This window comes from Arvicanthis niloticus, chromosome 3 (assembly GCF_011762505.2).
Source record: "Arvicanthis niloticus isolate mArvNil1 chromosome 3, mArvNil1.pat.X, whole genome shotgun sequence".
Taxonomy (NCBI): domain Eukaryota; kingdom Metazoa; phylum Chordata; class Mammalia; order Rodentia; family Muridae; genus Arvicanthis; species Arvicanthis niloticus.
This window is the reverse complement of record NC_047660.1, coordinates 53,740,668-53,764,497: the sequence shown is the minus strand read 5'-3', so window position 1 is coordinate 53,764,497 and position 23,830 is coordinate 53,740,668. Positions and strand designations below refer to the sequence as shown.

The window sequence follows — 23,830 nt, the reverse complement described above, 5'->3', positions numbered from 1 at the left end:
TCCCTCTCTCCCTCTCTCCCTCTCTCCCTCTCTCCCTCTCTCCCTCTCTCCCTCTCTCCCTCTCTCCCTCTCTCCTCCCTCTCTCCCTCTCTCCCTCTCTCCCTCTCCCTTCTCCTCCCCTCCCCCTCCCCCTCCCTCCTCCTCCCCTCCCCTCTCCATCCCCCTTCCTCTCTCTCTCTCTCTCTCTCTCTCTCTCTCTCTCTCTCTCTCTCTCTCTCTCGTGTGTGTGTGTGTGTGTGTGTGTGTGTGTGTGTGTGTGTATGCTTCCCAGGGGTACTCTGTGGGAGCAAGTGTCTAAGTCCCACTGGCAGCAGAGAGAGATGATTCTAGGGAAAGGTTTAGGGGGAATTCCCAGCTTCTTGGGAATAACTGAAAACAATAGTGCTAGGCTAGACAGTTATAAGGACACTGACAAATGACAAAATAAGTCTGGAGGTGCACTAGTTATCCTGTGGGAACCTTAGTGTTTTCTTCAATTATTGTTACTACTTTATCAAGAAAATAGTCCAAACATAACCTCACCCTAATAGTCTCACGTGGCTGTAAAACAGATACCTATTTAGAGATGAGATCTAACTATGAAGTAAATGACCCATTAGAGGACCTATACACTCCCACATGTTATGGGTTTGCCCAAATGAATTCTTCAGTTCCAGTCTCAATGGCAACATTTGACTCCTGTCCAGTTTAGCCAATAGCTTTGTGTACCTTGACTTCCATTACATAGAAGCTGAAAATGCATGTTGTACCATGTAGAACCAGAGATTCCAAAGCTCTGGGTGGTCAGGCCTCCTGCGTGAGCGGAAGTCTTCTGCTGAGCGATTGGATGCCAGTTTCCATGAGGCGACAACTCAGCAAAGCTGTTGTTATTTTCTCAAATTGTTCTCGATGGCAGAGAGAAACACGTATTTTATGAGGTTCTAATCAGATTATCTTGGGAACTGGGAAGGCATAGTACTTCAGTGTTCAGTTCACTATGTTTATTGCTAATAAATGTGGCAAATTGATTTGCGTAAGTTGGGATCTGGGCAGCAGTGCTCCAGTGTGCAGTTTTGCCGCAGTTCTTGGAATGCAAGCACTTTTGAATTCTGCAACCCATGCAGATCCCCATTGAGGGCTGAGTGTTGGGCCAATTTTCTAGCCACTTTGAACCTTCGTTTGTAAAATCTTCATTTGTACGGCATGCCTTTGGAGCAAAATTCATTGCACTCTTCGAACATATAAGGCTGAAGTTGAATAAGGCAGTTGCTGTTACAGCTATAGGTCAATAGATCTTGTTATAGAAATGAGAATTAGAAAAAGGTTAGGCCAAAGTCTCTAGAGAAGATGGGATGAAGGACTTAGGAATGAGTGCATCAGAAGTGGGAGCCTGAGAGAGACTGGGAGAAGAGAGCTGGGAAAGGAGAATAGTCTCAACACAGCACAGAAGGTTTTAAGGACAAAGAAGGAAGGGAGGGAGGAAGGGAGGGGGGGAGGGAAGAAGGAAGAAAATGCTGAGGGACAGGTTAGAGGATCCCCATGAGCTTTCTTAAGTAGAAAGACAGTGTGAGAAGCAAGACTATGATGCATCATGCCGGCTCTTTGTTCAAGCTTGGCTGTCAAGAGAAGAAGAGAGGAGGGATTCTGGATTCCCCCCCCATCTCTCTCTCTCTCTTTCTCTCTCTCTCTCTCTCTCTCTCTCTCTCTCTCTCTCTCTCTCTCACACACACACACACACACACACACACACACACACACTATGGTGATTGTGTTCATTTCCATTCCTGTTTTTGTTGTGGTTGTTTGCTTTTGTTTTGAGACAGGTTTCCTCTGTGCAGCTCTGGCTGTCTCCTAGAATTTGATTCGTAGACCAGACTGACCTGGAACTCATTGAGATCTGTCTGCCTCTGCCTCCCAAGTGCTGGGATTAAAAGCTACACCCCAACTTTCCTTCATACTAGAGGGAAAGAGAAGACTGGGTGCTTTGTAAGATGTTCAGTTCTTCTCTTCCTCACTCTAACCCTTCTGAGACTTACATCTTGGTCTAGCTGGGATGCTATGGTGAAGCATCATTAGAAACAACAGACACATATGTGTTTCTCACAGGTCTGGAGGCTGGGAAGGCCAAGGTCAGAGGGATGGCTATGCGGTGTCGGGAATGTTCACTTCCTGGTTCACAATGTGATGGCCATTTTCTCCTGTGTCCGCACGTGGGCTGCCTGGAATATGTTTTGTAAGGGTACTAATCCTAGTCATGATGCCTCTAACCTCAGGTCTTAATCACTTCACAACAATCCTACCTCCCAAAACCATCACTTCAGGGAGTCCGATTTCAACTTAGGGATTTTTTTTTCACTAATATTAAATTTATACCTCGGTTTTAAGTTTTAAGACTCTTTTGTAAACAACAAAAAAGTCTTTTTAGTGCTAAATGAGAACACAATCTTCTTTAAGACATTCAAATGACTTTAATTAGAGCTGTACCAGTAAAATTCTTACAAACTGCCTTCAAGAACACATAAAAAATCAGCCACCAAACAAAGTTGCTTCATCCCTGAGACTCAGGGATGGTTTCGCATATGCAAATAAATATTATAATTTATCACATAAGAGACTCAAGGACAGAAACCACATGGTCATCTCATCAGACACAGAAAAATCCTTTAACAAAATCCAACATCTCTTCGTGATAAAAATCCTAGAGAATCTATCGTGATAGGGACATATCTTAACATTAAAAATAAATTACTCCATGTTAAAATAAGTACAGTTATTCAGTAAGAAACTTTTGTGGGTCTGGGAAGAGTTAGGAGTTGTGGGTATCTATGATCATACCACACTGAGTGAAATTCTCAAAGAATTTGTAAAAAAAAAAAAAAACTGTTTTAAAAAGAAACTTCAACTTTTATAGGACATGAGGAAAGTTTTGTTTTTATAGGATATTTCTTTGCCTGGCCTTGTGCTGGGAAATGTGTTAAAAACAGCTGTTTAAAACAAATCAGTAGCACCTCACCCTTCTGTTTTGCACTATGTGCTCTAGGGGGGTGCTCTAGACACCCCCAGCATCGCCAGTCTATCTACCAGTGCCACTTAGGCAGAGGGGGAAGCCACGCGACAGCCAGTGCTCAGGAGCCGGAATACGGTGGCTCCAGTTACTACCGCCAACAATGCATATTTTTGTGCTTTCGGCGTTTGGTTCTGGGACTTTGCCCAGGCCTCACACATGCTAAGCCACACTCCACCCCTGAGCCCTACCCTAGTCCCATATTCCTCATGAACATTCATTTTCCTAAACAGGCTCCTCTTCTAGGTGCTTACATTTGAGTAATTTTTGCTATGTATTTCCTGCTATAATTGAAAATTTAATTTCACATTTAAGAGAATATTGTCCAGATATCAGTTTCCTTGTGACCTTGCTAATAGTGGACAGCTGGCAATACTTAACAATGGAAATAATTTTGGCTGGGGAGATGTCTTCCTTGGTAAAGTCCTTACTATGCAAATGGGAGGTCCTGGCTTCAGATCCCCAGCACCCACATAAGAAGCTGAGTGTGGTAGTGGGTGCCTGGAATCCTGGTGCTGGAAGGCAGAGATAGGAGGTGGCCTGAGGCATGCTGGAAATCACTATACCCGAATCTGTGCACTTTAGGTTCAGTGTGAGACTGTGACTCTACGGATAGTAATCGTAATCTTAATCTTAATCGTAACAATGTGGAAAGTTAATTAAGGAAAATATTTAACATCAACTTCTGACCTCAACTGTGTGCACACACACTTTACATCTGTTCCCTGAAGCACTCAGTGAGTTTGCTGAGCGTTCCCTTGGGGCTTCTGTGGTACTTCTTTCCCCAGACTTGACCTATTCTGCTCTCTATGTATTTCCCTTGCTGCAGAGAAAACTGCCAGCTGACTCCAAGGTTCTGGAAGCCTCGGATCTGGTGTACACGGTCAGTGCCCATGAGTACTGGCAGCAGGCCCTCCTTACTGAGGAAGAAAGTGGTAATTTCTATTTTTGAACCTCAACCACTAACATTTGAAAGAATAAGCTTGGCACTCTAAGCATCCTGCTCTAGACATTTTCTTGCCATAGCAAAGTTTTATTCCCACTTAACTACAGTTTCTATACCTATTAGCATACATTAAGTGCTGTGTGTGTATGTGTGTGTGCATATAATCATTTTTTCCTCCTTGCATTATTGTGTCTGAGACCAAAATTTTTCTCTCATCCAAATTTTACCAGAATTAGTAAGAGTCAAGGCATTGGGTTGTCATTTCCTTGGTGTATGACTTGTGATTCTTCAATTACCCAACTATAGGCATCAGACATAGTTAACAAATGTGTATCGCATGTTTGTCTGTGAGGCAGAGAAATTAGAAGGCCATGGTTCCTTTCTCTGCATAATTTTGAATCTAAATGAGGAGCCAATAATCCTCCATGTGCAAAGATGAAAGGGAAAACCAGACTTAAGAGTGTGTTGGCCCTGAGCACAAAGAAAAGCTGAGAATCCTGAGGCTCATGTGTATCCGAGGGCTTTTGGTAACTAGATGAGGGTTCAAATTGGGTTTTAGCTTAAGCCTAACAGATTATACCTACACAGGTCTTAACAGATGTGCACATGGGCGAATGAATGGTGCTTAAGCAGCAGAAGCCCTCCAAATCAGAGGAACTACTTCATTAACTACCTTTATGAATTCGATTGTTACAAATGTTTCGATATTATTTGTGCTGGCTTTGAATTCCAGAAATCCCCAAGTTAAGAGAATATATTAGGAAAAGGCTCTCGGACAAGAAGAGGAGGCTGGTGAGCAAGTATGTCACTGAAGCCTTTGGCCTGTTGCTTCTTACAGACACTTTCAACTCGGACGAAAGCCTGCGGGTAAGGAAGGTCCCTGGGCTGTCTCACCCTCTGCCTGCACAGGTGTGAGTCAGGAAGGTCCCTGGGCTGTCTCACCCTCTGCCTGCACAGGAGTAAGTCAGGAAGGTCCCTGGGCTGTCTCACCCTCTGCCTGCACAGGTGTAAGTTAGGAAGGTCCCTGGGCTGTCTTATATTCATCCTGGGCAGGTGTTCTAGTTAGCTCAGTTTTGACACACCTGGGAAGAGAAAACCTCAGCTGTCCAGTTGGCATGTCTGGTGGGGGGCATTTTCTTGATGGAGCGGAGTACCAGCCTACCATGGGCATTTCCATCCCTGGGCAGGTGAGCCTAGGCTGTATAAGAAAGGTAGCAGTGTAAGTCAGATGGAGCAAGCCAGAACACCACATTTCTCCAAGGTCTCTGCTCAGTTCCTGACTTGGCTTCCCTTCCTGACGTACTATAACCTTTAACATAAATAAACCTTTTTCTTCCCCAATTAGTCATGACGATTATCACAGAGAATGATGACAAACCTGAATAGTAAGGCATCCACACACCAGAAAATTAGGATACTTCTTTCTTCTTCTGTCAAAGAGAGGATATTAAGCCTTTAGAGTCTAGGAGGAGAAAATGACAACAAAAAGATGAAAAACATAACGTTTAGGTAAAAGAAAGAAAGACTACGTGGACAGATGTATTGAAAGGAAAATGTGACAATACTTGGATATTTGGCATTTCTCCTGAGTCTTGAACAAGATGAGATGTATTTAAAAGATGACTGGGTAGCTTGGCTTATAGACAATCTAGTGGGCTACAGACGAGCCTTTATTGTCTTAGAGATGATTCTTACAGTCTAAAAGATGCCTTCAGATGTCCATGGATTTCCTGTGAAGTCCATGTTCCAGTGCAAGGAAAGGGGGGCTTCAGAGGTTAGAGAGATTGTGAGGACACAAAGGCAGATAACAACTGGTTCACTCCAGATGAAGGCTGCTAAGCAGGTACCCTGGCACACGCAGCACATAAGGGTCACATAAAGGTGGCACAGGCATATGTTTAGACTGGCTCACAGACTACATGGAAGTAGGCTGACAGACAAACATAGGCTGACAAAGGCAAAGATTTGGGCTTCTGACCTCAAGGTCATATTTATATAGAAGAGAAATTCTGCCCCAAATAGTTATATAACAGATTAGGTCTGTTTTAGTGTCTTCAGACATCTAGTTATCAGCTATTTTGTGCTGACTCTTTGCCCTCTAGATGTCCATGTTTTAGCTAATTCGTACAGGATATCCGTGTTAGTGCCATGCTGTGTAAACCTTAACTGGCTTAACCGATTTCTTTTCCCCAGTTGCTCTCAGAATTTCAGTCTGTATTAATTACTCTCCTTATTGCTGTTACCAAATACATAGCAGGGAAAACAACAAAAAAACTTAAGGCAGGAAGGCTCACTCTGGCTCACGGTTCAGGGCATACAGTCTGCCATGGTAGTGGGCTACTTGCAGCTCAGTTTGCTCAAATTTTGGGAGCCAGATAGTAACAGGGAGCTCTGAGCTAATGGGCAGCTGTCCTCTAACTCTTAGGGTCCACTTCTGCTGACCTCGGGTCCTGTGTGGGTCACTTAGGTCCCATGTCCAAAGGGTTCCACAGCCTCCTCAGACAGCACCGCCAGGTGGGAGATGAGTGGTTCACACACACAAGCCTATGGGGAAACACTTCACATTTGAACATAACAGGAAGTGTAGTAACACCTTGAAGGGAAGGGGGCTGGAGAGGAGGCATTTTGGCAAATTTTAAACTGTCTTCCCAGTCTAGAATGCAAACCTTTGGAATATCCATTTAAAATTATGTTTTGTCACAGAAATGGACAGGTTTCTCTTTGATAAGTTGACTCTCCTCACCCCAACAGTGGAGAGCTAAGTGCCAAAATAGAGACTTGGAGACATAGGGAGAAAAATAAGTTCCTTCACCCAATTGCTAACTGCACTGTTTCTAAGAGATTGAGTGTTCAGACATCAGCAAAACTGTATGTGAAAACAGAACCCAGACTCACACCCAACTGTAAGGTGTCAGCAAAGCAGCCCTCTATCACCATTCCCAGCCCAGGAAGCCAGTCTTCTGTCTCCAAGTCAGAAGACTAGCACAGTAGGTCAGACTGCTATCTCTAGTAACAATCCGGGGAAGTTGTACAACAACTTCTGTAGCAGTTCCAAGTGGCCAGGGCTTGGTGACTAGCTTCCCTAACTTTTAACCAGTCAGAAAGCCAATTATGAATCTTTAATTAGGCATGCAGGGAGAGGGGTTCACCCCCAAATTCAATCAATGTAGTTATGAGTAGGTAGCATTTGCTTTTCTCATACAGTTGACCTTCATCTATTTCCACACTTGGGTTTGTCCATCAGATCTACAGGATTAAGTCATCTGACTTCTTATTAAGGGAGGGGCTAAGTAAGCTCTTGGAAAAGGTTCTGGAGCTGGTCCAGGCCTGGAGAACGTAAGGCAGGGATGAGCCTAACAGGTGGCAAGATGAGAGACAGGAAAGCCAATGTCAGAACAGTGCAGCAGGCTGGCCAGTGCCTGATTTGAAAGACCCTATAAAAGGGGATCGAACATTTGCTTCTTTGTCACGTTTCTTAGACTTTGTTTTGGTTTAGCTGCATGCAACAAAACACAGCAAAACTCCTGGCATCTGAGACTTTTTTCTTTTTCTTTTCTGATTCAACTGGTGTCCTCTGAAACAGCTCGGGAAGGGTTTGACCTTCGAATTTCCTGAAAAAGTTCTGTGGAGTGAAATCTGCCTTTTTGTCCAACACAAGATTGCTTTTGGAAGTGCCTATGGAAAATGAATCAAATGTGATGCTGTGGGTGGGTGGTTTGTTTTACAAACACAAGGACTAGGTATTTTGGGAAACGTCCCATCCCTGTTTGCTCTTCTTTGACCACTCTGAGATGCAGCCCCTTGGCTCATGCTAACCTCCAAACCTAAGCCATGCAAGACCCAGGAGCAGAGGCTATGGAGACTGTCCCTGAGGGAGGTCTGAAGGAATCACAGCAGCTTTCCTCAAAATTCCTTGGCCTCCAATACTGGTCTTAGTTCTTTGATGGAAAGTTGGAAGACAAGCATTCTGTCAGTGCCTTTGGATTCCTGAGTAAGAAAGAAAGAAACCAACCTTCATCGTTTTCTTTTCAAGATTATGTTTCTAACCAAAAGTTTGGATTTTGGGGGGTGGTTGGTGATTTTAAATGAAGTAATTAATTTCAGGATCAATAGGAAGTTGGTCGTGACATTTCATTGTCAAATGAGCCCTGGACTCCCATATGAAGTCCCAGCTTCCCTCCTGTTCTTTGCATCTGTCACATTACAGCCGGATTTATTCTCAGAAGATGCATCCTTACCAACCTTGTTGTCATATGAACCTTGCAGTGTGTCTCTTTTTGAACACATGGATGGCTCCCACACACCTAGGCCCTGTCATCATCATCCTGTTAGGAGGTCCCTAGCACTGCCTGCAGTTCATTGCTGTGTAAAACACAGCCATGCAGTGTATGTCTGGGCATGTTCTTCCTCCTCACTCTGCAACATTCTTCTGAGAAAACAGGATCTTATTTGTGTGATCTTAAAGCTCCACTGTTCAAAGTTTGATTGAAGGTTCTGCAGATCAGTTCACTTGAAGGCTAAGTAGGAACATAGAACCTCAGCCCCTCAGATTTTAAGATTGAAGACACGTTGAAGTCTGAGAAACACTACCCTCAAACACTGCTTTGTGTGATGTCAAAGACCATTAAATGTTTGTCAGTTCAGATGGCATTGAGAAAATGTGTTTTCTTTTAAAACATTGTTACATTAGTATGCATTAACTATAGAAGCTATTTCATTATTATTTTTCACACATGTATCCTGGTCGTATTCACCCCCATGCCCTGTCTTGTCTCTATCCTACTCCTGTGCCCTGGAAACTTTGTTCTCATAATAACTGTATTATTATTTGGTAAAAGATGAAAGATTTCTGTGGTATGAAGAGAAACCAGAGTATAGACAATTATTCAGACTTACTTCCTCAAATAGCCTGCTGGATTTTACATCCCAAATAAGTTGCAACAGTCATTTTTTGTTCTGTTTTCCATACTAAGAAATCCAAGGAGGTCTGTGCACTGAGGGTGCCTTCTGGGGACAATAAGGATTAATCTACTCTGGGTGAATTGCAGGCTGAAGTTTGTCCTGGTGAAGGGAGTCCATGGGAGCAGAGTTTAGGGAATCTGATGCTCCTGTGACCTTGTTCCTAGACTGATCAGCTGAACATGGGTGACCTGCGACGATTTGTAGAGGAGAAGATGGAGCTGTTGGAGAAGGCCATTGAGCAGTGCTTTGCTCGAATGGAACACCCCCTGCAGACAGGGGTCCAGGTGGCCAGGACATCCTACCGCCACATCCTCAGGGCATGCCTGGTGGTGAGTAGCCTTTTCAAGGGAACACACACCTGTGCTCTGCAGCTTGATCTCTGAATGCCTCTCACACTCTCTCCTCACTTTCTAGAAAGAGCTTAAAGAAAGCTAGGCATGATTGCTTACATCTATAACCTTACCACTCTGGGGGATGGCTGTGAGTTTCAGCCTGGCCTGGGCTATGTAGTAAGTTCCCAACTAATCTAGGGAAACTACAGAATGAACCTCTACTTCCAAAACCCCGAATCAAAATCAGTTACTCAATCAATCAAGCAAACAAGCAAACAAAAAGCTAGTAGGGAAGGGCGAAAGGTCTGTGCAGGAAATCCTCTGTATGAGGATTTTGGCTTCTGTGGCTTTTGGAGCAAGTGAAGTCTGCAGTTCATCAGAGGCAGAGATGGGCTTCAGGGTTTTAGTCTCTTAGTTTGAGAGTCAGTTCCACTGCATACCCTGAGCAGGGCACAAACCATTCAGTATTTCAAGCCTGTTTAGAGATTTTTTTTGATCATCTCTTCTGTAGAATTTGGGAAGCTACCTGTCTGGCCTAAACATCTCCTGGCATTGATGCCATTATCAGTTATGTTAGAAAGAGGGAGCAGCATCTTGCAGGTCCCTTGCTTGGCACAAATAGTTGTACATATCAACCAGATGTATGGGTTTTCTCAAAGATGGAGCTGTAAGTACAGGTGGAATTCTGTAAGGCTTATATCGCTCAGACAGCCATGACAGGATGTCACAGGCACAGGGGATGACTTGAGCAACAGACACAGCTCAGGAAGCTGAGACCCTTGGAAACATATCCTCCTGCCTCATTCAGAGAACTCTAACACCAATCAAACCTGACTATCCCCAGGAAAAGCCCTGGACCAGAAGTGATGTCCAACCATCCCCAAATCAGAGATGATAAGCATTTACTCTTGTTTTAAGTCCTCTGTCTCACTACATTCAGGCACTCTGTTTCCTAGTGAGGGTTTCTATTTCCTTGTAGAATAAGCCAGATCATAAAAGGTGCGTGACAGAGTAGTGCTGGTAGATAAAGTCATACAGGAGAGGCACCTCCTTGAGACAGATTGCTTGTGAAAGAGGAGGTTGCCAGCCATCTCAGCAACAGTCCACCCCACCACAGCCCCCTCCACCAGCCCTTCAGTGACTTATTTCTCCATGAGGTTCACCTAGCTGATAAACAGTATTCCTTTGTGGTCAGAAATTAGGGCAGACACACACCATCACTGTCTCTTATTTAACATGGTGAAATAACCTAAAGGTCTAAAGCTAAGAGAGTTGGTAGAGTGAGTTATTCTGAATCTGTATGTATTGCTTCATGCATTATTTCTCCTGTGGCTGTGAAGCAACTTAATGGAGGAGAGGCTTGTCTTGGCTCATGGTTTAGAGGGCACAGTCCACCATGGGAAGGAAGCCGTGGAGCTAACACATCTCTTTTGATGAATGTGGTAGAAACTTGCAGCATGGCTCTTTCACACCTTAATAGATCAGGAACCAGAAACAGATATTGCTTTGGAGTGATCCACTTTTGTTAGCTTGGCTACATGTCCGAGAGGTTGAACAACCTCCTCACACAACACCAGCTGCTGGAGGCCAAGTGTTCAAACAAGTGAGCCGGTTAGGGTCACTGCACATGCAAAAAATGACACACGGTGACTGAAACACTTTTGGAATGTAGTTGATATTATACAATATAATATTATCTATTATTTCATATTGTGTAGCTGTTCTCTTAAAATAAATCATTGCTTAAAGCTCATGTTGTCCTCTGTTGAACTTTTAGCAAACACACTTTTATTGTCTATTATTGATCAGTATCTAGATAAAATTAGTTAATATTTCTTATAGCTCTAATTATATACTAAATATTTCTCCCTCTGATGTCTGGACTTTTTAATTAACCTGGGTAAAATACCAAATATATACAAATCCAATTGTATTTTAAATATTCAACAAAATTTGTACTCTTCCTTAGGGATTTCAAGACATATGCTTACTGTTAGTTGGCAGTTCATTTTCTTTTCGATTTATGACACGATTGCTCATTTAACAAGTAGCTGTCAATCACGATTTGAATCACTATAAGATACAGCTATAAAGATGGGTGAGGTCTGGGACTGAGCTCAACAAGAAAATTAGAGGCTAACGTTAGAGACTGGCATTAGAGATTGCTATTTTAGAGACTGACAAGGGAGAAGACTGCAAATCAAAGTTCGTCTGGAAAGGCGAATTAGTGTATTGGTGACAAAATACCAGTCACCAATAAAACAGTAATAAAGCAATATAAGGAAGGAAAGGCCTGTTTTGGCTCACAGTTTGAGGGTACAGCCCATCATGGTAGGGCAGGTGTAGCTGCAGGAGTGTGAGGCAACTGGTCACATTGAATCTGCAGCCAAGCAGAGGAGAGATGGATGCTGGTGGCTCACTTGCCTTCTACTTTGTGTTCATTCTGGTACCACAGTTGATAGAATGGTGGCATCCACATTTAGTGCTGGTTTTCCCACCTCAGTTAACCCAATCTAGAGTTATATTAAGCATGCCCAGAGTTTTGTATCCTTAGTGGTTTTAGATTCTATCAAATTGACAATCAGTATTAATCATCATGGAGTTTGTGATGAGTAATTCACAGACATGAGCCTAAGACCCTTTGGAAGCCCAAGAAGGAGTTTCCAGGCAACTTAGAGATGTGATCATGATTAATTAGTCAATGGCTTAAGGACATGTTTAAAGACCAAGTTGTCTCTATTTCCACCCCATAATTCTTAGTAATGAATGACCTTTGATCTATGACAGTGAGAATTTGACCCTATGACTTTCTAGTTAATTCCCACTGACTTGCTAATTCATTATTTGATTGTCTAGAGGAGCAGAGGAAACCAAGGTTTTCACCAGACTCTGAAAGCTGTTTGCCTGAAAAATGGCGTCTATGCCTCCAGGACTCTGGCCAGAATAGACCTGAATGAAGCCCTGTCTCAGCCTATCTATGACCAGATCGACCCTGTATTTGGAGGCATTTTTAGGTAAAGAATCTTTCATCTTGCTCTCTCATTAATACACATCTGCGGGACATCAAGCCAGAGTCTCGGACTTAGGAATTTATTTTTTTGGCTCTGGAAGTGTAAAGAGTAGCTGGTTATTTGAGACAGAAAGCTTAGCTTCTGGCAAAACACAAAAGTCATCTTGGTTTGGTTTACTTAAAAATTTCCCATGGTGACCTGGGGTACAGATGGAGATGTTTCTTCCAGACTAATATTATGATTGCCATTATTTTTCAAATATCGCCTACATGCAGCGGGGGATTCGTTTTCTTAGGGATCTGAGCCCTGAACCAGGGTATTTTGATTGGAGAGTGTGGAATAAAATAAGCACAAGGCTTTCAGAATTTTTTCTTGAGTGTGAAAAGAAAAAGCAGCCCCGGGAGGATGCTGTCTGATTCTGGTGTGTGCATGCTCATGAGCCATTTGTGGGCAGGGTCCCTTCCCCATGCACGTTCATTCTCCAGATTTGCAGTACAGCGGCCTATCCCCAAGCATCCTCTCTTTGTCCCTACCAGTCTTTAAACATTCAGTCATACCATACCATCTCCTACCCCACCCTGCCACAGAGACTTAGAACAGCATTCAGTACAGCCTACCTCTGCTGTGCTAATAGGCATGTGTTTGCATTGTCAGATGCTTCCTGAGCTCTACAGAGTGGCTATGGTCCTTTACTCACAAACAAGCAGACCATAATAAACTGTGAGAGACTTTTCCAGGGTCACCAGATCATGGAAAAACTCAAGGACTCAAAGCCCAGGCTCTCTTCTCTATAGCTCAATGCTTCTCCCTTCTCAGATATTCTGAAAAGGTTAACTTCTTTTCAACTCCCTTACAACTCTCCTGCCTTGAAAGCTCAAGCCCCTCCCTGATGCAGGCACTGGCAATTGACAGACAGCAAGTTTTGAGGTAAGCCTGGCCTTTGCCTCTTCCTTGCTGTGTAATCTCTTGCATTTCAACCATTCCCTCCACATCCCAATTTTCTCATCTATGACAAAATACCATCACACCGACTATATAGGCCTTGAGGCCAAAGGCTTTGAACGACCCAGTGTCTGGCACACTATGGGGATCCAATGACTGCTACCTTGCATCAGTTTTTCTCTTTAAAGCAAAAAAGGATAATCAACTTGCTTCATGATCACCTTGTCTGAACAGTCACCACTGTGCTCACTTAAGCTGCTGTACTGCTTTCTTCAGTAGGGATGGGAAGGCCACTGCCCCTGCTCTGATGCAGCACATAGATACTTTCAAGCATTCCCTGGAGGAGAGAATGGCAGAAATTGGGATTAGAAGTGGCTGGAAACATGATGGCTACAAAAGAAGCTTCCTGATCCAGGAGGTATGCTCTGCAGAGAGGATGGAGATGAGCCATGGAGGGATAGGGATGAGAGAAGAGGTTCTAAAGCCACCGTGAAGGCAGAGGACACGGAGGCGAGCTTTGTTCCACAGAGAAGCAATGAATAAGAACACCTGAGGCAGTGAAGTGGACTCAGACCCCAGAATAGTCACAGAATACTTAAATTATCATCATTACTATTTTAGGTCATTTGTTAGTGTCAACAACTCCAGGCTCTTGTCTGTGACCCGCTTTCTTCCAGATCTAACTGGAATCACATTGCTATGCTAAGAATTATGCTGGTGTCCCTGGTCTCTCAAAGAGGCTTCCTAGGTCTATGCTCTACTTAGGATGCACTTACTGGGTGGGTGGTTTGTAGGGTCTAGGTACTGTGGGGTTCCTTTAGGGAATAATGATTCTCTGGATAGAGTCCTTGGCCACAGGGAGCTGGCAGCTGAGCTATGACATGTGGGTGGCTGTATGAGTTTCTTTCCCCCAACACATCCTGACAAAGGCAAATTAAGGAAGGAAGGGTTTATCTTGGCTCACAGTTTGAGGGTACAGTCTGTCACTGAGGGGAAGTCATGGAGTCGGCTACTCACATCACACCCACATTCAGGAAGCAGTGAGTGCTGAGTGTGGGTGCCAACTTTCCTTCCTTCCTTCCTTCCTTCCTTCCTTCCTTCCTTCCTTCCTTCCTTCTGTCCATCCATCCTTCCTTTCTCCCTCCCTCCCTCCCTCCCTCCCTCCCTCTCTCCCTCCCTCTCTCCCTCCTTCCCTTCCTTCTTTCCTTTTTTTTGTGAGTGTATGTGTGTGTGTAGTCTGGGACTCCACTCAGTGGAGTAGCACTACCCACATTTGATATATGGGTTATATAGATCAGCTAGTCTGTCGATATGATCTCTCACAGACATGCCCAGAGGCTTGTTTCCTTGGTTATTTTAGATCTGGTGACAATATTTGTCATCACAACAGTCAAGCCTAATGTGAGGCAAGGGGATGGGGTAGCATGTAGACAGGTACCCCTGAGTGCTTCTGTCAGAGGATCCAACCCAAATGTCCTTATGTTAACATGCTTTCTCAGATGAGTGCCATCCTGGGAGGCCTGGAGAGCCACATCCTCCGAAGGAAGAGGAAGATCTACGAATCTGTCAGCAGCTCCATCCAAAACGACCTGAAGCCCTGCTATGAAGGTGGCTCCCAGGGAGGCACCTCCTCTTCCTGAGTTTCTGGAACCCTCCTGTTTTCTTTTAGCTCCCTGATCTGCTAGCTTCTTTATAAGCATCCACCTCTCCAATCTAAGTTCTGTGACACTCTCAACCTAAATGTTGAAACAATTGCAGGGAAAGGAATCAAGGGATCTCATCTACATGTTGCCTGAGCCCCTGGACTGTAGCTTAGGATGATGTTTTCACTTGCACCTTCTTTAAATGCTCAGGGATCAACTCTCAGGCCCCTTCTTGAGTTAGGGAGTGATTTTTGTAACCTGCTTAATTCAGTCAGTCCTTAGGTCTTCTGAATGATAGTTAATCTAAATCCTGGGTTTCATTATTTTACATGACATGCGTATATGTTTGCACATGTGCTTTTCTGCTTGCTTGCCTGGTTTTTCTTCTGACACCACAAATTTCTCATTGAGTCCTGGCTGTCATGTGATTATGACTACCTTCTTTTTGTTTTCCCTCACCTCCTGTTAGAGGCAGCTCAGATCACTGGCAAGAAAGCATGTGAAAGAATGAAGGATGTCATCAGGAGAGGGGTAGAGCGGCAGGTGGCCGAAGGCATGTTTGAGAGGGCTCAGGAGAGGATGTGGCACCAGTTTCGACAGCTGAAGGTATTCTATATCTGCACGGGGAAATCCAGCCCTGGGGAGAAGTGGAGAACTGGTACAGGACAGATGGTAGACAGCTGGGCCAAGTAGAGCTGGATGCCCTCTGCACCTGGCCTAGCATATGGCTACATTGCTCAACATCCCTTCTTCTCTGCCACCAAGCACTGGTGTTGGCTATTTCACAGGACTGTGACTTTAGAAACACAACACCTTCTACTTGTTCCTATGGACTTCCTCACTGCAAAGCCATCCATAGAGCAGGTGATGTTAGAGTTAGGTGGGTGCTCCCATCTTTGTGTGCATTTACTCACAAATCCCTAGCAAGTCTGTGAGGTGGGTGCCATTGTTGTGTCCTTTCTATTCATAAACAAAAACAGGCAGAAGGGATGAGTCAAAAACTCTCTACTGAGAGGCAGATTAGAGTTGTGGTGCCAGCATCCCCAACAGGAGCATAATCTGAAACTATATTGGTTTTTTTTAATAAGGAAGATGGCTCAGCTTCATATAATTTTGATAAGCAAATGTCAAAATATGACCATAGTCAGTGAGTAGTAGGACCTGGCACAGATTCAAGTTTGAGTCTTGTTTCTACAATGGTTCCTAAAAGCCCTTTTGGACCTAAGTGTATGTAGACAATTTTGTCTTGGTTTTAGGTCTCTTAGCTTGCTACCTTCTTCCTTCCAAGTGATAGAAAACCTCCATTTTGGTCTAATTAGCCCCTCCTTGGCCATATTAGGTTCCCAAGGCTTCTGTCACTGTTCAGGCTTGGCTGGTCTCTGTCCCACCCATCAGAGGAAGTATCATGATGCTAGAGGCAGCATCAGGCTAGGCTAACTCTTCACTGACCTCCCTGAGTGAGACACTGGATCCTGTTTCTTCCTGACTCCACCCACTTCAGGTTTAGAAACCTCATTCTCTGTTGTATAAAGCATGGAGCTTCTTTCCCTTGGACTAGGTGAGAGCTATCTTGCTTATTAGCAGCTGTTTGAGTCTAGTCAGTTAACATGGTATCACAGTCCAGAAATACATGTGAGAAACTTACCAAGCTCCAGATAATCAATCTTCACTGAGTATATAGGAACTGGATCATAAGGTGCTTAATGAAACAGTGCCACCAAAAGGGACTAATACACTAGCCATGTGCACATGTGAATGAAACAAACAGAAAGGAAAGGACATGACCGCTCCTAAGTATGGTTTAGGAGGAAGTATATTACAGATTTGTGGGAGAGCATAGCCAGAGGCAGGGACATTTGGGAGAGTCCAGAGTGGACATGACCCTGAGTCGGGGAGCAAGAGGGGAAAGAGGGGAACCAGGTACAATAACAAGGCAGCCCAGAGGATAGTAGACAAAATGACCAGGTAAGCAAAATAATTGGATTATCTAGGGAAGGGCAGCTTGGGGAAGGGCAACCTAGCCCCTGGGCTGAAGAATTTAGGATAGGGGGGAGAAGTATGGCATCCAGGAAGGCTCTCAGAGCATTGCCAATAGATACTGAGTCAGGACTCATGCAGTAGAGGACTGAGGGATTCAGGGAGACTCTGCATCCAGGTCCACTTTGGTATGTTAAAGGGACACTTCAGCCATTTGTGCAGGGTTTGAAACCCAGCAGCCTGCAGTTTAAATCACAGAAATGTAGGTCAATACCAATCAGTAAGATCATCATGTGCTCCCATCCCCCGATCTTTTTCAAAATCAAGAATATTAGTCAACCTTCAATTATTTAAATACTTTTATTCTATATCATGAATGGAATGTTGTTTTGTGCACATTCAATGTGAGAAGAGTTTCTATTTTTAAAAACTGACCCCTGGGCTGATGAGATGACTCAGCAAGTAGAGACACTTGCTGCCAAGCCTGGTGACCTGAGTTCAATCCCCAGGACCTACATAGTAAGAGGCGAGAACTGGCTCCTGCAAGTTGTCTTCCGATTCCATCTGTGTGCCATGGCATGTACCACCTGCCTCTATAAACTAGCTAGCTAGCTAGCTAACTAGCTAACTAACTAACTAACTAACTAAAAATAAAAGTAGGTGGATTCCTTTACAACATTCTTACAAGCTGAAGAGCAAAATATGATTCTACTGACTGTATTGATGAATCTGCTAAACTGATCAGTTGGGCAGCTTGCAGCTTTATCTCCTGTAGTGAGGTCGCTGCATCTGGTTTTAGAAGCTACAGCTTTCCCACGCTCTGATTTTACAGACAAGGATGCTGAGGCCAACTGAGCTTAATTTATTGCTCAAGGGCCCTTGATCCAGCATTGAAAAAGAGATATAAGGTCAGGAAGTGAGGAGATCTCAGCTCAGAACTAGAGTACACTATGGTGGGGAAAAGAGGCTTGGTGTTTGCCATGGGAGACAAGAAACAGAAGAGGGAAGAAACTTGTCCTTGGTGTTCAAAGGATTGAGAGTAGCAAGAAGACATTTCTCAGGCCTTAGGGAAGAAGAATCAGTCCTATCAAACAAGGTATGCTGCTTGGAGCACTGCTGATAGACACCAAGTCAGGACTCATGCAGTAGAGGACTGTGGGTAATGGTGCTGCATCTCTTCCTTAGCTCCAGATTCAGTTGGCCAGAAGATAGCCTGCCATGCATCCTCACAGGCAGGAAAAGAGCTGCAGAGGCAGGTGGGAGCCAGTAGGAATGCTGTCCTGCTGTCCTGCTGTCCTGCTGACCAGCCCTCTGGGGTCATCAGTGCACTCCCAAGTGCTTCCTCTTTGGACCTGACTTTATTCTTGGGCAACCCAATTCTGGGTCATCTCCAGCTGAGGGGCCGAGTGAGGTCCATTTTTATATAACTCGCTTTCTCTTAGATTATTCATCCTAACTGATCTGATGTTCTTGTCACGTAGCATGGAATCACCGAGAAGGTCAAGAGCAGTGTCACTACTATGTTAACCCTTGCTGCACCCCAGGGAGATGGACTCTACAAGGAGCTTGCAGGTACAGTTTTACTAAACTGTTAAATGAGGGGCAACTCTGTGGTAACCTCTGGTTGAATTTAAAGATATCAAGGTGGGGCTTGAGAAGTAGTTCAGCAGTTAAGAACACTGGCTGCTTTCTCAGAGGACCTGAGTACAACTCCCAGCACCTGCATGGTGGCCCACATCCACCAGCATCTCTAGTCTCAGGAGATTTGATATCCTCTTTTTGACCCCCATAGTACTGCACATACATCACACACACACACACACACACACACACACACACACACACACACACACACACACACACACACACACAGAGGCAAAACACAAATATACATAAAAACACATAATAAAAATTTTAAAACACAGACATCAAGGTGAGACTGTTTAGGACAAGTTATGCAGATGATGGTTGTAACTGTCTGTCACACTCCACCCAACAAAGACAAGTACTTCCACTTGGTGGGCACCATCTTGTGTAATTCTCCCAAGTCCTCTGAGATATTAGCTGGCGCCCCATCTTTCAAATGCAGAAAGAGACTCAGCCTAGGTTATGCTCACTCCCAGGTTTCCATAACTGGCAACTTGCAACTAGTAACCCACCATCCCATCTCCACAACCCGTTCTTCCAAGTTACTCTCTCTTTAGAAAGGATTCACCTCCTGGTGATAGAGGGAAAAGATTCTCCTGATATACCAGGGCCCTGGGAACCTGGCTTTACCCTCATTCCCTGCCTACAGCTGCACTGAGCTACTTTGTATAAACTGGAGATGGTAACAGGTGGGGGTTGGGTGGATAATGTAGAAATTTCTAGCAAAAATTCACCTGCTCGGCATCCTGGGAATCTAGAAATTTGCCCCTTCAGTGTTTCATGTGGACACAAAATGGCACAGACAAAGCCAGGAAAGTGGTGCCATTCATATTATCACAGAGCAAGACATCACAAACCTCTGAGTGCACAGCATGGGTTAGGGTAGGCCTGTGGTTAGTAGATCTGTGGTTAGTAGGTGATGGAGCACCCCAGCCCAAGACTCCACAGTGTGAAGAAGTCTCCAGCTTGTGTTGAAAAGAGGAAGAAAGCAGTGTGGGAGAGCATGTGTGGCATATGGCCATTTGTGAAAGAAGTCTCTGTGGGGACTTGATTTATGTGCTCACTGTATCTGTGGCCTTTAAGGAGATCATGCCTGCTGAAGGTCTTCCAACCCTCCAGGCCATGCAGACAGGGCATTGCCCCAAGTTTGACCTAAGTTCTACCTGCATGGGTGCCTTTCCCCTACCAACCCCAAGTGCACATCATGAAGGAAGACTATGCCAGATGCCAAGGTTATGGAAGGACCAAATGGCAAGCTGTGCATTCTGGTATTGCCTGGTTTGTCAGAGTGGAACCTCCCAGACTAGAAAGCATGTTTTTTTTTTTTTTTTCACTTAGCAATAGATTAAAGTCACCTTCAAGGGGCTCCTGGGAGAGAGACAGGTAATAGCAAGTCAGCAAGTAGAATGCAAAGTGGGGGAAGGGCCTAAGGAAAATTTCATCAGGAATGACTCTTAAGTGACACCTGAGGGACAGGGTCCACTCTAACAGCAGGTGCTTATTGTTGCAGCTGAGAAGCAGAGACAGTTATGGCTGGTTCAGGGGAGCCTGTGTCAGCCAGTTCTGCATGGTAGGTATTGGGGCCTGAGGAGCAGAGAGGAGGAAGGCCTTCCAAACACCGTCAAGGCAGAAGCCTTGGGTTCTAACTCACCTCTGGGTCATGGGTTCCATAGCAGGTCAGGCTCAGGCTGGTTCGTCTAGGCCACCATCTGGGACATAGTGATCTAATGATGGCTGGAGCCAGACCCAATAATAGGAAGTGTCTACCCTGAGAACTATGTTGGTCATAGTTCTCCAAAAAACAGAAGTCGGAGGATATATGTGGATATGGAAAGGACTGTGTTTGAAGGATTGGTCTACTCAGTTGTGGACGTTGTGTACACTGAGCATTTAATGGAAGAAGATGGCAGGCTGGTGACTCTGGGAAGAGCTTCAGTTGGAGCCCAGAGGTGATCTCTGCAGAACTGTGAACTGATAGCGCATGTGAAAGCCAGACAACTCGAGGATCTTGTCTTAATCAGAGGGAGGGCAGCCTTCAACTGATGGCATAGCACATTAAGGGGAGGAAATGGCTTTATTCAAGACTCACAGATGCAGTTAGACTAAATCTGACATTTGTCTATACAAGGTCTGGACTAGCTGCCATAAAATTACATAGCTGAGTGTACATGCTGGCAATACCTGCCCTGGGGAGGCTGAAGCTGGAGGATTTCCTGGATTGTCTCAAATTAAAACCAAACCAAACTAAAACTATAAAACAAGCACCAAGTTAACCACAGTGAGGATTTAATCAGAATACAGTTGGAAAATAAAAATCCGAGATACCAAAAAAGAGCAAAGCAAGTTTGTGGGGAATGGAGGTTGGCCTAGGATGGGGGTCTGAGGGATGGAGAGCTGCCTGGGGGTGATGTGGGCAGATCTTACTGTTTCTTCTGCTGTGTGTGTGTGTGTGTGTAAGTACAGGTGTCCTGGGAGACCAGAGGAATGGGATTTTCCTGGAGGTTCTGTTCTTGTGCAGTGTGGCTGCTAGAAGTAGAACTTGGATCCTGTGTAAGAGCAGTAAGCCCTTTTAACCACTAAGCGAGCTCTCCAGCCTCCTACGCTTTTAAAGGGGTAGGTTCCTTTTAAGAGTGACCTCCCCCCAACCTCAGCCTATCAAACTCACTGGTTTGATATTAATAACAACTGTAATAGTAACCAGGGCAGTGGCCCCAAACTAAATCATCAGGTAATGTCCTGGCTTGACAGTATTATTTGCAAAACAAGGGTGTGATACAACTATATGGTTATTCTAGATCTTAGAAGCAACAGGGCTGCAGAGAGTTTCATTATGAGGCATTGATGACTGCACATTTATGTCTGCTTCTCTGTAGATGTCCGGAGTGAACAGAAGGAGATGGAAAAGCTCCACAGGAGCCTGAGGGAGGTTGCTGAAAATGCACAACTGCGGAGGGGCATGCAAGATTTCCTCCTGCGAATGTCCCCCAGCAAAGCAGGGCCCCATAGAACAAAACTTTAGTTTGGGGAGGAGAGGCTTACATCTAAAGAGATGAAAGTAGGTCTGGAGCCAAATAACCAGAATCATTGCTATTTTTTTGAAACAATAAAAAACATTCTTTATCATCTGGACTTTGTATATAACATAACACTGCTACATCATTATTTCCTATATAATTTTCTTTTATAGCCAATAGAGAAAAATAAACAAAACAAGCAAACAAACAAAACCCCTGTTATCCTGAGTGAACTCTTAAGCACTAAGAACGGGAACCTTATACATCACTGAAGACAAAATATATACATATTCAAAAGCTTACATGTCAAGTAGAAAAAGTTACGAAGTTCAGCCTCAGGTACCAGGCTCTATTTCCCACTTTACTAGTGATGAGACTTTTGAGAAAGAGACAATGTTGTCCCCTGCAAATAAACCGGACACCAAGGTATTAGTTCCTTTGCTGTGGCTGTGATACAATACACTGGAACAAGTAACTAAAGGGAGGAAGGGTTTATGTTGGTTCAGAGGTAAAGGATCCATCATAGCACGGAACACACGGCCAGAGGAGTGCAAGGCCCTGCTCACATCATCTTCAGACAAAAAGCAGAGAGATGAACACTGGAGCTGGGTTCCCCTCTAAACAGAAGTCAGTTAGACCCCTATATGTGCTTTTGGTTAGTATTTCAAAGAAAATTCTACTTCACATAGACAGCTACACAACTGGGATACAGGTAAGTGTTCCTAATAGCTATTCTAACTTACCAGTGGGTTAATCCTCTGATTCTACAGCCTTGAAGAATGATAGTTTATTTGGGAAAAAAAAAAACCCGTGTTTTATTTTTATGTATGTAGGCATTTTTGTCTGCATGTATATATGTGCACCATGTGTGTGCCTGGTGCCTATGGAGAATAGAAGGGGACATTGCATCACCTAGAATTGGAATCACAGATGATTGTGAGCCATCATTTGGGAGTGAGAATCAAACCCAGGTCCTGTTTAAGAGTAGCCAGTCCTCTCAACTATATCCCAAGCACCCAAGAATGGTACTTTCTTAAAGACTGCTTGCTGTATAGGAGTTGAAACCAAATCATTAAACTTTGTTTTCAAATTCTGTTACAGTAAAATGCTAGGAACCATCTTGGAGAAGCTAAAAACTAGCAGGTGATCTTCCTAAGATGGTTTCACCACTGACTATAAAGCCATGATGGATTTTCTCTTCTAGGCAAGGCCAAAGAGATTACATTTGAGGATATATTCCTGCTATCAATATGCTTTTCCTGTTGTTATTAAATATATATAACAATTGCTAGGTATTAGCCCACCCTTTTGAGCAAATTTCTGCAGAACAACGGAGATGTATTGTCTTGTAATGATACTATATAGACAAATAGATGATTTTTTAATTCTTAATGATGATTCTATGAGAATTCCTAAAATCATACTAGTAATTAGTAAGTCCTTTATATAATAGGACTGCTATTAAGTTCTCTCTGATATTAAAACTAGATTAAGAACTCTGCCAGTATTCAAGTGTCGTGAGTTAATTGTTTCTGAGATAGAAAGCAGGCATTTACAAATTGGAACATATTCTACATATTCTAAGAGGTTATAAAACAATTAACCCAAGGTCATAAAAAGAGAACCAATGATTTATTGTAGATGCAGGGACAGAAAATAAAATATTTACTGGGTTTATCTATACAAAGCTTCAGTGATAATTTAGTTATGGTTTTTAACTCTCTATGAACCTGTAGAACTAGTGACATGTAATGAATGTCTAGTCTTAATGGATACATATGTAAACATCTGTGTTGTAACTTTCTTATTCAGTTTGTCATTTGAATTTATGTGTGAACTCATGGTAAACTTTTTACCATGTGATCATGTATTCTAAAAGATATATAAGTGCTGGGGAGAGGGGGGGGGGACACAGACAGAGAGACAGAGAGAACTTTTTAGAACTCAGGGGAAACTTAGAACTTAGAAATAGATTAGAATTACTTACATAGTGACCCTTTTTGTTTCTGCAACTTTAACTAACAGGCTGGGAGTTAGAGCCTCATAGTTCTTACAGAGATAAGAACAAAAGCTACTTTACTTATTCCCCTGATGTTTTAGGATAAAGTGCTAAATGCCAGAGACTGCAGTTTTCTGGCCTCAGAGGAACTCAGACAGGCAGGTCAGCTACCATGGCAAAGTAACTTAGACTTAAGACAGGTAAACATTTTATTATTAAAAACCAACCCTAAATATCTCGAAAGACCAAGTCTTGCCCTCATAGATGCGCTTACCCTTGGCTGCCTTTAAGAGAGAACCAGAACCACCAGAGCA

At 43.8% G+C, this 23,830-nt stretch overlaps 1 protein-coding gene across 2 annotated transcripts in view; it reads left to right on the top strand.

Moving 5' to 3' along the window:
- The window catches only part of Nuggc (nuclear GTPase, germinal center associated), a 44,083-nt gene extending 22,457 nt beyond the window's left edge, over positions 1-21,626 (top strand). The window contains exons 11-19 of one of the 2 annotated variants that reach the window (XM_076930831.1): positions 3,873-3,978; positions 4,723-4,856; positions 9,116-9,280; positions 12,140-12,297; positions 13,516-13,654; positions 14,736-14,844; positions 15,349-15,485; positions 18,338-18,428; positions 21,377-21,626. In XM_076930831.1, the coding sequence (XP_076786946.1) occupies positions 3,873-3,978; positions 4,723-4,856; positions 9,116-9,280; positions 12,140-12,297; positions 13,516-13,654; positions 14,736-14,844; positions 15,349-15,485; positions 18,338-18,428; positions 21,377-21,522 (1,185 nt within the window). In that variant the 3' untranslated portion in view covers positions 21,523-21,626. Of the gene's footprint in view, positions 1-3,872; positions 3,979-4,722; positions 4,857-9,115; positions 9,281-12,139; positions 12,298-13,512; positions 13,655-14,735; positions 14,845-15,348; positions 15,486-18,337; positions 18,429-21,376 lie in introns of both variants that reach the window. The other variant, XM_076930830.1, reaches the window with a different exon arrangement.
- The last annotated feature ends 2,204 nt before the right edge of the window (positions 21,627-23,830 follow it).